Here is a 13404-nt window from a genome sequence, read left to right as displayed (position 1 = left end):
TCTGACAGCCAGAGCTCGGAAGCCCGGTACAGACTCTTACTGCTCAGAGCTGTTTTGAGGTGGGCACGTGACGCGTCGGAAGTTCTCTTGACAGCTCCGTGAAGTACGCCCCCCACCCCCCACCCCTCGAAACTTCGGTTTCACTTCTGCAGCCATGTCGGTGTGGATTGCGGTAGCCAAACCCAATATTAGTGCGACAAACCGTTTGGATTTAATCAGTTGGCAATGTACCGGTCGCGGCGCATTGGTTTGAGAGCCGAGGTAAGCCGTTTTAGCGAAAGGAAATTAGCATTTCTAACCTGTTAGCGCAGCTAGCTACGAGCTAACGTTAGCATAACACGGAGCCAGCCTTTGGTCCTGTCGCGCAGTAACGGTAGTGAGCTTACTGCCATGTAGCATCGACTGCTCACCAAACTGACTTCTAGCTGTTCGGTTGTTATTTAAGGGAGTTCATTTAAACTGAAAGCCAGCCACCACTAATCAATAACGTTTGGAATAGAGAGCAAACAGCTAACAAGAAGGCACGCTTTTCGTTTCCCCATCAAACTTGACTAGCTGCACCTCACTGTCAGGCAACAGCAGCATTGTAAAGTTCGGACTAAATACATATTTAACAAAACACTGCATAATGTCTCAACCTTTTATTTTGGTTCTCGTATTTGTGTCATTTACGAGGTAATGACTCTTCTGCTGTCTCCACTAAAGCAGTAGAGAAGCTTGGTGAAAGAGGAGGATGGATGGAGTCAGCTGGAGCACCACAAGGGCCCCGGAGTCGTTCAGCCGCTCCAGGACGGCAGCGGACACTCTGTCCAGGCTCGCCAGCTTCATCGCACGGGCTGAGACCAAACAGCACACACGAAACCAGAGGCAGCGACCTTCCCACCTCCCCACATATGTTTGTCCAGAATGTGGTAAGGGCTTCCCTTATGCAACAGATCTGTTGCACCATCAAGAACTAAAACACACATTGCCCAAACCCCACCGCTGTCCCTCTTGTGGGCAGGAATTCTCCTTGAGATCATCCTTACAGCTACATAAGTGCAATCGTGATTCCTCCCCATGTGAACTTTGTCTTGGAGAGTCCGGGCTTGGCTCCCCGTGCCCTGTGTGTACGACTCGCACCTCAGATCCTAGCAGGCCGCAGGACAATTCGCTTCACCGCCAGCCTCACCTCCTGGACAGTAGCCCTTACGCTTGTGCCCCGTGTGGGAGAGGCTTCAGCCAGAAGCAAGCTCTGCTGCATCATCAGCAGGCTGGTTGTAGTGAACCACCATCCCCATCAGATATAGTTGATGCCAGCGGCCTTCCAGATGATTCACCTCCAGTTTCTGAGGGAGACTCGACCCGTTCCGATTCTTCAGACACCCCAGGGCCCAGCAGCAGAGCTGTCAGTGTGTGCCAATTCTGTTCGAGAACCTTCCGCACAGAAGCGGGACTGCAACGCCATAAACAAACCAACCATGCCGAGGAGCCGCTGATAGCTCCGCAGGGACAAAAGACCAAAGAAGAATGTACTGGTGGAGAAACAAGGAAAGGAGGGAATACCAATGTGAATCCAGATCCAAATATAAGGCCAAAATCCAAAAAGAAGCTTCTGAACTGTCGCTCTTGCGACATGGTTTTCAGGAGCACCTCTAAGCTCTATGTGCACAGAAAAGAGAAGCACAGTAGAGAGAAAAATATTAGGAGAGAACCAAGGCCAGTCATCAACATGCGCAGGAGAGGAGACACATATCCATGTCAAGTCTGCGGCAAAGTCTTCTTCCATCATTTATCACTTAGGGCCCATTACAGACAGCACACAGCCTCAAGCTTCACCACAATCAAAAACAAAAGCCAGTCCATAGGATGTGCCACCAAAGACTACAAGTTATCAGAAAATAGAGCACATAAAGCAAAAACTAGCCTGGCAGACAATAAGACTGTTAGGGCTGGTCCAGGGAGGCCCAGGAAAGTAGCCAGAATAGAGACCAAGGTGAGTGATCAGGGGAGATGCAAGGAAGTGCCTGAAGTGGAGGAGGAGGAGGAGGAAGAGGAGGAGGAGGAGGAGGAGGAAGAGGAGGAGAGAGAGTTCCCATGCCCCTCCTGTGCAGAGGTTTTCCCTCTGCAGTCCCAGCTGAGGGAGCATGTGGAGCTCCACCAGTCCTCCATGAAGAGGAGACAGTGCAGTGTGTGCACAAATGAGATGGACACATGTAAATGGCCGGGTTCAAAGAGGCAGAGGCTGTACCACTGTGTGCCCTGTCAGCAGGGTTTCTCAGCGCTTGGCTCTTTCTTAGAACACTGTCAGGAGCACCTGCGAGTCAGGGTGGAGGAGGACAGCATCTCAGAGGGCTACACGCAGCAGGCCAGCAAAGCCTGAGATTCAGTTTGAATGTCAACAACGATTGCCTTTTTGCCTTGATGGGTTAGAGAGCAGAGAGTGATGAGGTCTCTGTGAAATTCTCATTTATTAGCCGGTTCATTCATTGAACATTGAGAACATTTTGTTTTTATATCTACGCTGTTGGCTTAATTGGTTTAATGTTTTAATTTACCCATACCAATATATCAAGGGTTCAAGAAAATGGAATGTTAAAGGACCATACCAGAGTTTTTGCATGTTTTATTTTGCCCTTTTAGTATAAATCATATATAAATTACTGCCAGGCATTTTCTAAAGCATACCATAGTTCTTTATCAGATTTTCAGAGGTATTATACATTCTAGACAGCCACTTTATTCTTTTTCCCTACAGTATGTAAATCATTTTGTGACCATTTTTTTTAAGTTAATGTTTAATGTTATCACTGCATGTTAATATATTCGAAAACTGAAGATTTTAGTGTGTTAATATGTGGGTTATGGGAAAGTCCACCATCTCAGATTTGCGACACTTACAGACCAGGGTTGCATTCCCAAGTTATGCTGTCGTGAAATCGAACAAGACAGAAAGCTAATGTGATCATCTGTATGTTGTTTGGCAGCCATCTCTAAGAAAAATTGAAGTATCACACAAGCACTAGTGTGCACAAATAATTAACACTTTTAAACTTTAACTAATCATAATGCCAACATGTTCACTGGGATGGATCTAGGCAGTCTGCAAGTTATCATTCTTTAGTGAAATACACTGAAACCTGTGGCAGCTTTAAAAGTAAAAGTTAAAAAAAAAAAAACTTGCAAAAACACCAGTATGCTTCTTTAATAGAGTCTGGCATATCCATTCATATTCTACTATCACTGACAAGCCGATATTTCAAACAGACCAGGACCTCGTTTCCCAAAAACTTCTCTTAGCTAAGATGATCTTAGCCCATAGACTTACCGTGGGACTAAGAACATTTGGGCCTTAAGGTGCTTTTTTGGAAACAAGGCCATCTGCACAATCATGGTACGTTCCAGCCAAAGCACTGCCAGATATCTTGTTTGCTAGAGTTTATTTTTACATCAGATAACTGGAGTGCTCTGGCTAAGTAAGCTCGTATACTGTATGTCTTTTGCTGTATTTTACTCATTTGTCTTACACTTTTGGCCAATTAGTCACAGATTGGTTGGAACTCTGGTGGGTCACTGGCTGTATTGTCACTGTTGTTCATTAGACCTGGATATTGGCACTTGCATTGTATCTGTAGCACTGCTTAGAGTACTAGATGGAAGTTTAGTGCTCTGGTCAAGTCTGCAAAGTATTTGCAAGTGCTTCACCAAGGTTGGAACAATATCACAGACGGAGAAATATGAAAATGTATTGAGCATTTTTATGTGCTGTTTTGAGATACCAACATGTGGTAGTTGTTATTGCCGTAATCTATAGAATGAACAAAATGGCTGTCGTGGATAATTCTACCTAATACAATGCCTTTCATAATGGCCTGTCTTTTTAGCTGTCTTAAACTCGGGTGAAATTACCTAGCTATGCAAATAGATAGACTGATGGCAGCCCTCTGGTATGTCTATGATGCGTGATAAGTGCACTTTGGTGAAAGATCAAGGGTCATCAGAGTTTTTGTGTTTTTTCTGAAGGATTTTCAGCTAATGTTTTCAAAGTGCTACTGTGAAAATATAGAAAATGACCTGATAGGTTTTGAATCTTACACTTTTTCAAGATCTTTTGTAAATTAGTTTATGGCTCTTTATAGATAACATAATTAAAACAGTTTTCAATGTATTTTTGTTTGTGGTCTTTCTACTAATTTTGTGAATACAGTCAAGTTTTTCATACTGGTTAAGTGGGTAGACAGCAAGCTCCTGAGCTCCTTACCATGAAATAGCTTTCTCAGCAAAGTGTAGAGTATGAACAGTTTACTACACTGTTTGCATTTGTTTAATTGCTACATTTGATAACCTGTTTAAAACTCTACATACACTACAGCCCACGTTCACCACAGAATGACGACAACTGCGTAGCGGGGGAAATGGTAGCAGTAGTTGCGTAATGTTTGTTTTCTCAACAACATCAAAGTTTTGTGTGAAGCAAATTTCAGCTTCAAAAGACGTGAGCAGCTCTCATCAAATTTAATTTGTTTTGGATTAAAGAGGAAGTCATGTCATCTCTCTGCTTGTGTAAAATACCTACAAAAACAAGAAAGCAAGTCAAACATCTCAAATTTTCTACAAAATGTGATGATAAAGTAATTTATTATTTTATCCAGGTTTATCTTGTGCTTTTTCCTTTCTATCATTCTCCTTATTTATATGCTTAGTAAATACATGACACATGTCAGCAAGAAATAAAACAAGTTATATTTTTGCACAAACAAGAAAAAAACCCAACCGAACCCTGCGTCCTCCTGGCCTCATGGTGGCGCTGTGGAGGATGAACAACAAGAACGTCCATGGTAGAAGTCCGCCGGTGAACTTCCGGGACCTCGGCGCACGCTTTCCTTCCGCGGTTTTGTGATACGAAAATCATACGACTAACAGTCGGCATATAGAAAATAAAGACACAATGAGCAAAGCACACCCACCCGAGCTAAAAAAGTAAGTCAACGAGCTTGTTTAAATAAGCATGTTCTCTTTAATATGACCAAGCTTTGTGCTCTAAATGAAACCGTACGCGCACAGCAGCCCGGCTGCATTGTTTGCAATGGAGACTAGCTAGCCTTAGCTAGGCTGTCGGAGTCGGTTCTGTATCATGTGCGACTTAACCAATGTTAGTTTTCTTTTTCAGGTTCATGGACAAGAAGCTTTCATGTGAGTATAGCTGAGGCCTGATACTCAGACCCACTTCACAGCACTTTGAAAGGAAACATGAGCCAGTTCTCTAAAGTTTTAAAGGGATTCGTGTGTGATTTCTGGGTCGTCGGTCAACTTTGAAACATTAGCTTCATCTGCTCTGCTGCTTTGTTTTATTGGTTCTGAAGCAACCTCTTAACATTAAATATAGAAATTAAGTCTGCAACTAACAATTATCTTCATTATCCAATAATCGAAACATTTTGTCTAAGAAATGTCAGAACATAGAGGCAGTGCCTGTTATAATTCACCACAGCCCAAAGAGATGTGTATTTTATGCATCCAGCAGTCCAAAACCCAAAGAGATTTGGTCTACAGTCCTAATTGACTTAGAAAAGCATCAAAACCTCACATTTTAGAAGATGGAACCAGTGAATGTGTGGCATTTTTGCTTGAAAAACAACTAAAATGGAGAATCTGTTATCAAAATATTTGATGATCAATTGACTTATTGTTGCAGCTCTGATACAAATCATAATTGTAAAACGATTTCAGTATAAAGAATTCATATGTGGGCTTAAAAGCCACTTTGTAAGAATTCAAGTCAGTGTGTCTTTAAGGGCTCCTACATCCTGAGGTTCACCACAAAGTCCCATACACCAACACGGACCTGAGATGTAGTTCACATAGTTCATATTGAAACTGGCCTTTTGTAAATAACACCTCTGCCACACATCAGAGTGAAATTCACTCTTATTGACAGGTGGGAATGATTTTTAATTCCTGTAAACCAGATGTGTTAGGCAAACAAAACATGTATGATAATATGGTAGTGGGTTGAGTCAGTCATACTTTACACTGACAGAATCTTGAAACAGTGGCCCTGAATAAGCATCCAATTAGTTTTGTTTCATGGTTGTGAGGAAGGGAGAAAATGCAGTAGGAGCCAGCCAGACAATTTTCTGTTGTTCCCCAGCCTTTCCAAGATTATAGCAGTGTTAAGTGCTCAATGTATATGTGCGTTCAAGATGTGAGAGTACTTGAATTCACTGGTTTATGTGCAACATGCTGTTCATTGTTTCCAGGTTCCGAATTTTATGAGAGGGGGGAAATTATTAAAAAATATTAATCATATTAGTCATCAACATGCTGTACTGTACATTATGTGCATGGTGGCATGTGATGAAAGAAACCTGAAACTACTAACTGGTACAGTGTGATTATAAAGATGGGGAAAGAAATTAGAGCTTGCAATTGATGGAAAATGAATGGTTATTTAAGATACAGTCACAATCTGATCAATCCCAAATTCTTCTTACTAACCTAACTCAAAACAACACAAGACTAAATCCTTTAAACGCAAGGTGGCCTTTTAACAGAAACAGTTATTAAACCTAACATGGAAGATTATTCTCATTAATTTCTTTTTCTGTCCTTTTAGTGAAGTTGAATGGAGGCAGACACGTTCAGGGCATCCTGCGAGGGTTTGACCCATTTATGAACTTGGTGGTGGATGACTGTTTGGAGATGGGCGCAGGAGGACAACAGAACACCATCGGCATGGTGGTCAGTACCTTTCTAACCTTGCCTATCTTGTTTCCAGCGACTCTGAGTTCTGGCACTGAGGTCGGCAAAATACACAGATCTGCTAAACTCCGCTGCTAAAAACGCTAATGAATCTGTCATCTCTCCAGTCTCTTTCTCATTAGCAAAGATCAGTTTACAAAACAATCAGGTAGCAGCTCTTCATTTTTAGCCATCGCGGATCGTTACTTTTACTGGTCAAAATGGCAATCGTCACCGGTGGCAAATCATATCAGCAATATAAGTATTGGTATTGGCAAATACCCAATATTAAAGGACTCAGATCAGAAACAGGGCCAAAATGGAGCTCTATGGGACGGGCCTATTATTGGGCCTATTATTTTTAAACCAACCTGACAAAAATGTCGGTAAGCGAGCATTAACATAAACATGAAACTTTCAGAACTGGCGGTTGATATGCCTGCTGTGAATAGTTGTTCCAGGCACTATTGAGGATAAAGAAGGACACAAAGAAATTTGACAGGCCTATTCTGACTAATTTGAAATTTAGTCTCAATTTTACTCTGTAACTTTTAGGAAGTGTTGTTTGAATGCACTGTGTTAACTCTGTGTTCTCATTTCTCACAGGTCATCAGGGGAAACAGCATTATCATGTTGGAGGCCTTGGAGAGAGTATGAGAGAGGAGTGTGTGGCTACGGATCTAGAAAAGAATGATCCACACCTTTTTTCATTGTTATCTCTTTTAGCTTTGTTTGTTTAAGAGAGGCAAAGCCATTGTGGGTCTTTGAATCATATAATGTCTATCTGATTTCCATTGACAAGGATGTTTCTTTTCTGTTTATTCTGACTAGTGTAATCTTGTGAATAAAATCAGTTTTCTTTGTACTTTGTGTTTGTGCAATCAGTTTATGATGTACAGTGAATTGCTACCATACCCCAGCCTGAAGGTGGTGATAAATGTTCTGTTGCAACATGTTACCATAGCAATGGCTTTGTAAAAGGGAGATTACGAACAATAATGTCTCTTCACTTTAAAGGTGAAAAGCAATCAGCTGCTTAATTTCGTTGCATAAGACTTCATCATACACTGAGGCATATTCTGTGCAATGTTTTATGTATTATTTTATAAAATGCTATCATATAAATATATTTTTGTTTTCATGATTTGGACAGATGGACAGCATGAAAATGAGCAAAGAGTAGAATGGTGTGAAAATCTGTTGCACTTGAAAAAAAAATTTGTTCTTTATTAGTAAAGGTATTTTTAACAAAACGTGGGTAAAACTGTCTCCAACTTAACCAAATATTTAAGGCTGTTTTATTCTGAAGAATCAGAGGGAGGGTTATTAACATGAAGGAGGATTTGTTTCAGGAGTGTTGTATTAGACTGAATTCGTTTTAGCTGGGTGGACCGTATGTTTCAGTGAAGACTGGTGGACAGCCGCACTTTTTTAAGACTGAAATGCTGAAGCAGGATCTATCGAGGGCGCTCTCTCAACGACGCACTGACGCACTTCCACGTCAGGTGGACTTTTATTTTGAAAAGCGATTGTCGTCATCGTGCATACGTCTCTTGACGTCGCGTGTCGTAGCCGTTTGACGGTATGTGGAAAGTAGCAATGTCGGAGGAGGTTGGGAAGGCGCTGCAGTCGGTGGTGGAGCGTGTGAACCAGGCGGCGGCACGGCGGCCTAAGGTAAATACAGCACGGGAGGCTCCGCTCGGTAGCACCGGTAACGTCGCTCCATACCCGGGGTCCAGAGAAAAAAAAAAAAAAAAAAAAAAGCGGTGCTGCGGCAGCACGACTCGTTATGTAAGGCTGCCCAACAGCTCAACCTTTGGCTGGGAGACAGTTGTGCTCGTGGCAGCGCTTCCATCGCACCACACGCGGCCGATGGGTGGCAACATGATGTACGCGGAGCAGGTTGCTACATCGCCTCCGCCGTACCTGCGTGCCCGTCGATGACCCTGTGAGCTGCCGGTCGGCGTCCGACGCGTTGGAGCAGCAGCTCCTCGCAGCACCTGCGTGCGAGATGCCAGGATCACGAAGGGTTCCCGTAGTAAAAAATAGCATCAGGGTTGACACCTGGGTGAGAGCGTTTAGGAATGCACGGCGTCTTTCCAGTATCCTTCAGGTTTCCCTCAGTGGCTTGATACCAAGTCATTAGTAGTAGAGATGATCGCATGGTGTGAGACAGCGTCTGGACATAGAGGCAGCCGGAAACAATCCGTTTCATCGTGGTTTCGGCAGGGTTCCTGACCAGGCGGACTCGCTGTTCCGCTAGAGCCCGAAAGACCCCAGCTAACACGTGAAAAATGAGCCTGTTTTGTCCTTCCGCAGACACTACCGGCCGTGCCGCCCCGCCTCGTGGCTGTCAGCAAGACCAAGCCCCCAGAGATGGTCGTGGAGGCCTACAGACAAGGGCAGCGTAACTTCGGAGAAAATTACGTGAGTATCAAACACTCCAACCGGTCCAAATCTGGCTGCATGAGCAAAAAACCCTGAGAGGAATAAAGGTGAGAAGTAATGTAGAGACTGACCTCGTCCTTTATCTCCCACCAGGTCAACGAACTTGTGGAGAAAGCTTCAGATCCTTTGGTGGGTTTATGTGTTTTATAAGGTAAAAACAGATTTCCTCCAACGCCCATCTTTCACATCACTTGCAGTCTTTCCTTTTCCCCGAACGCAGATTTTAGAATCATGTCCAGAAATCAAGTGGCACTTCATTGGCCATCTACAGAAGAATAATGTCAACAAACTTCTGGGTAAGTGACTGTCGGCTCTCCTGCTGAAGCTGCGTGTTTAAAAAAAAAACAAAAACCAAACCTTGCACTGGGTTTTTTGCTTTCCGTCCCCAGGCGTGCCAAACCTGTTCCTCGTGGAGACAGTCAACTCGGTGAAACTGGCCGACAAGGTCGACAGCTCGTGGCAGCGGATCAGGGGAGCCAGCACACAGAGGTTAAAGGTCATGGTGCAGATAAACACCAGTGGAGAACAGAGTTAGTGTTGTTTGAATGTCTTTTTTTTTTTTTTTTTTTGTTCTCACTTTTTAAGCCAACCACGAACGTATGCACAGAGTCAATTTTGCACAAACAGCATGTCTCATGTTTGTTGCAGGTAAACATGGCCTGCCACCAGAGGAAACGGTGAACACCGTGAAACACATTGTGTCCCACTGCTCCGCCCTGCACTTCTCAGGACTCATGACCATCGGGCGCTACGGCTACAACCTCACCCTGGGCCCCAACCCAGACTTTCAAGTAAAAAAGACTCTTATGAAAATGATTTCTCCAAAACCTAGATATTCTTATGTTATTTCTAAATAAAAACCCACAATTACTAACCCTACGTCAATACAAATATCCGATCTTTCGGCCCTGAATGTCAGCTCAAGGCAGCTTGTTCTTACACACGATGGTCGAAACGATGAAGGCTTGAAGCTCTAAACGCAGCAGGCAAAGTGACATCTGGTAGTTTACAAAACGTATGGGGCCTTTCAAGGCAGGGGCTGAAGCACGACAACACCTCACTGTTTCAAAAAGCTTAAGTCTCGTGTCCAATAAAAGGAGCAGAAGCCTGCGTGTTCTTATTAAATCTGTAATACATTTTGTTCAGAAGTGCTGCACTAAATGTAGATGTTGTTGTGCGATATTCAACAGGAAAGTAAGTAATAAATTTGTTGTCTAAAAAGCGTGGATACAAAATATTTTTTGCTGATATATGAAGTTACTTTATTGGTGTAGTTTAGGCCCAGTGTCACTTTGGGCTCTTGAATTTGAACCTCATTGTCGATATTTACTGTATGTGACATTTCATATGAGTCACAAAGTGATGTGATTGGAGACTGATAGTCATTAAATTATCATTCATTTTTTTACGCAAGATTGTTTGTTGAAAAAAAAAAAAAAATACCATATGTATATTATTATATTTTTTAAACTCCCAAATAATTCTGTCAGTATCGGCCAGGCTATAATCTCAACAAAGTGTCCCTCTCGTAGATGCTGCTGAGTCGGAGGCATGAGGTGTGTGACAGTCTGAAGCTACCTCTGGAGGAGGTAGAGCTCAGCATGGGTATGTCCACAGATTTTGAACATGCGGTGAGTATCACTCCTTATCAGTACTTAAACACTCTCTATGCACAAATATTGATGCGAATATCAGCGGGAATAATTCGAATATTATAAGTAACTGAAGACTTATTTCTGAACTGTAACCAGTGTTGAATACTTAATGTTAAAATTTAAAGACAAGTCTCTCTGAATTGATGTGGTTCGAATTCCCCTCTTGTTCACAGATTCAGATTAAACATTCAAATGTCCAGTATTGAAAAACCTAAATACAAGTCGCTTAAATTCAGTTATTCTAATCCTGACCTAGGTTCTAGGTTTCTCTTATTGTCAACAAATTCCATTAAAAAATAGACCAAAACTTGCAAAGCGTTAGTCCTTGTGTCCATACTTTGACTTCCTGTCTGTGGCTCTCAGCCCCAAGCCCATTGGTTCCAATTTCATAAACATTTGGCGACGGTAGTTTTTAGTCAGTGTGACTCAAATGGGGCATTTGTTGGGGACTATTTTCAGCTGTGGATTAATCCACATTTGGGCCTCTCGTGAGTATTTGGTGCTACAGGACAGTGTGTGTGTGGGACTGAATCAAAATAAACTGCAATGTGTGTGTATTGATGGTAATGAAGGAACATGTCACCCAGTGCAGCAGTGTGACTCGCTGTTGTGTTTTTTTTAATAGTTTTTGGACAAAAATGGGGCCCTGTGGCAGAGGAATAAAATATAGTCAGAATTTTTCATCTTACATTTTGGTGTCAACAAACCAACTTAATGGATTTTCTACCTTGACTCGAATTTTTATTTTATAATTTTAGTGCATTGGATATACCAGTTTTTTTGATAATGGACGCTTGAATTTTCTCTCTCAATTGATTTTTTTTTTTGAGCCTTACAAAAATACTTAAAGTTCGAACTCCACTGATTTTACACATCAAAGTCTTAATAGGTCTTGGAGAATACTGCCGCATTCACGTATGACAAAAACCGTGCAAAACCTTTTTTGGGGGCCCCAGAAAGAGCTGTGTCAAGTCTGCTAAAATGCCTCAAATGAAGTTTGAGAAGTAAAAACAACTCTTGGGGTGTGGAGGTAGAAAGAAGTGAGCTCACCAGATCTCTGTATCCCAATCCTCATCTCTGCTTAAAGACAGAATCTCAAGGCTACATTAGCCGCTACCGGCTGCTGCTACTATTCTGTGAATTTTGCTGTAAATTCATTGGTATATGAATTCCAACCGAGTATTCACTTTCATATTTTGATTGTCATTGTTACGGCTCATATTTGCTTCCATAATAAAGGGCCCACGGCGTGGACTCAATGTGATGTATTCATGTAAGCTAGTGTATCGTATTCTTAATTATACAGTACACATGGTGCGAAATGAAACTGCAGTCTGAAGACGTGTGCCGTCTAATGTTTTAACTATATTTTTCTGTGCGTACATGTGCGTTCTCCCATTTGTTGAAGATCGAGGTGGGCGCCACCAACGTGCGAGTGGGCAGCATCATATTCGGCTACAGGGAGTATCCCAACAGTGCAGCGAACACTCCAAATCCCAGTCCAGCTCCCAGTCCAGCCCCCAGCCCGGAGAAAACATCCAAGATGGTGTCTGAAGAGGCTGCCAAGAAGATGCAACACCTCACTGTGTCGCAACACTAAGCGCTTCTCCTCCTCTGAAATACCTTTTTAAGAAAATTTAAAAAGCAAATACTCTTCACGTGCAGAATGAACAGAGCAGTGAAGCAGATCGTTTCCACAGAGCCATGTGGAGTTAGGATTGCAAATTCTTGCGTAATTTTACAGTGTATTTGCCTAATCCTCTTCACTTTTTTGTGTGCCCTTCATGCTCTTTCAGGCAATAAAAAGTGGCATTCGCTACTGAACTAGTTATACCGTTTTTTAATAGTAGTGTGTTACTAACCTGTAGTGCTCTGACTTCCTCTTCGTGGAAATCTCTCCTACAAGATTACTGGATACACTACAAATGTACAACCACTGAAAACATGATGACAAATGGAAAATGATTTCTCATGAGCTATGAGATAGTGAAGATTTGTTTGGATTTGCTGTGCTGATGTGATATTTTCTACCTTTCCGACCCAACATGTTACAGTGCTGAAATATGCTTGACTGTACATGGTCCCGGAGATCAGGAATTCCAGACTGTACGATGTACCTTTTTTGTTGTACAGATGAAACAAAGACTTGATTTAATAAATCATTTTTCCCTTTATAACGACACATAGTATTGTGCGTTTGAGGTTGTTTCGCATGGTGTGCCAAACGTGTCAAACCCTAATTCTTGATATTAACAAGTTCAAGAGTAAACCTGAGGAAAGTGTTTTGTTTTAACAGTGTTGTATCTGTGCTATGGTGAGGTACATTGTGGGAGATGAGAGAGTTAACCTATGCAAAGTGGCGATCTTGTTTCAACGTGTTATCAAGTAGATTTTTACACTGCAGCTACGATGGTGTCGCAGTGGATTCTTCAAAGATGTCACAAGGTTGGTGTGTTCTTTGTCTCTATGAAAAGTTTGTCAATGATTAAAAAAAGCTTGATCAACTTGTGGTTAGACGTGGTTACTGTCTTACCAAGGCGTTTGAGCATTGTCCAGTTTGGAATCTGGTTCTGAGGGAAGC

The 13404-nt window shown here is 42.3% G+C and overlaps 3 protein-coding genes across 4 annotated transcripts; all 3 read left to right on the top strand.

Annotated features, from left to right (window-relative positions):
• The first annotated feature begins 103 nt into the window (after nucleotides 1-103).
• si:ch211-148l7.4 (uncharacterized protein LOC563603 homolog) lies at nucleotides 104-4147 on the top strand. 2 transcript variants are annotated; one of them, XM_040153715.1, is made up of 2 exons: nucleotides 104-261; nucleotides 709-4147. In XM_040153715.1, the coding sequence occupies exon 2, from the start codon at nucleotides 734-736 to the stop codon at nucleotides 2360-2362; it is 1629 nt and encodes a 542-aa protein (XP_040009649.1). In that variant the 5' UTR covers nucleotides 104-261; nucleotides 709-733; the 3' UTR covers nucleotides 2363-4147. The 2 variants fall into 2 exon arrangements, with proteins under 2 accessions (XP_040009649.1, XP_040009648.1); XM_040153714.1 differs by having other exon boundaries at nucleotides 706-4147.
• Nucleotides 4148-4815: 668 nt separating this feature from the next.
• Nucleotides 4816-7585, top strand: snrpg (small nuclear ribonucleoprotein polypeptide G). Its single transcript, XM_040151881.1, has 4 exons — nucleotides 4816-4959; nucleotides 5150-5172; nucleotides 6596-6720; nucleotides 7327-7585. Exons 1-4 carry the CDS (start codon nucleotides 4928-4930, stop codon nucleotides 7375-7377), a joined length of 231 nt encoding a protein of 76 aa, XP_040007815.1. The 5' UTR covers nucleotides 4816-4927; the 3' UTR covers nucleotides 7378-7585.
• A 629-nt stretch (nucleotides 7586-8214) lies between these two features.
• On the top strand, nucleotides 8215-13327 carry LOC120804419 (pyridoxal phosphate binding protein). The gene is made up of 8 exons (XM_040153867.1): nucleotides 8215-8394; nucleotides 9040-9147; nucleotides 9262-9297; nucleotides 9389-9464; nucleotides 9558-9698; nucleotides 9817-9959; nucleotides 10701-10799; nucleotides 12232-13327. Exons 1-8 carry the CDS (start codon nucleotides 8305-8307, stop codon nucleotides 12421-12423), a joined length of 885 nt encoding a protein of 294 aa, XP_040009801.1. The 5' UTR covers nucleotides 8215-8304; the 3' UTR covers nucleotides 12424-13327.
• The last annotated feature ends 77 nt before the right edge of the window (nucleotides 13328-13404 follow it).

Source organism: Xiphias gladius, chromosome 18 (assembly GCF_016859285.1).
Source record: "Xiphias gladius isolate SHS-SW01 ecotype Sanya breed wild chromosome 18, ASM1685928v1, whole genome shotgun sequence".
NCBI lineage: Eukaryota > Metazoa > Chordata > Actinopteri > Istiophoriformes > Xiphiidae > Xiphias > Xiphias gladius.
Note: the sequence above shows the minus strand (reverse complement) of the source record. Positions and strands in the feature narration are given on the sequence as shown.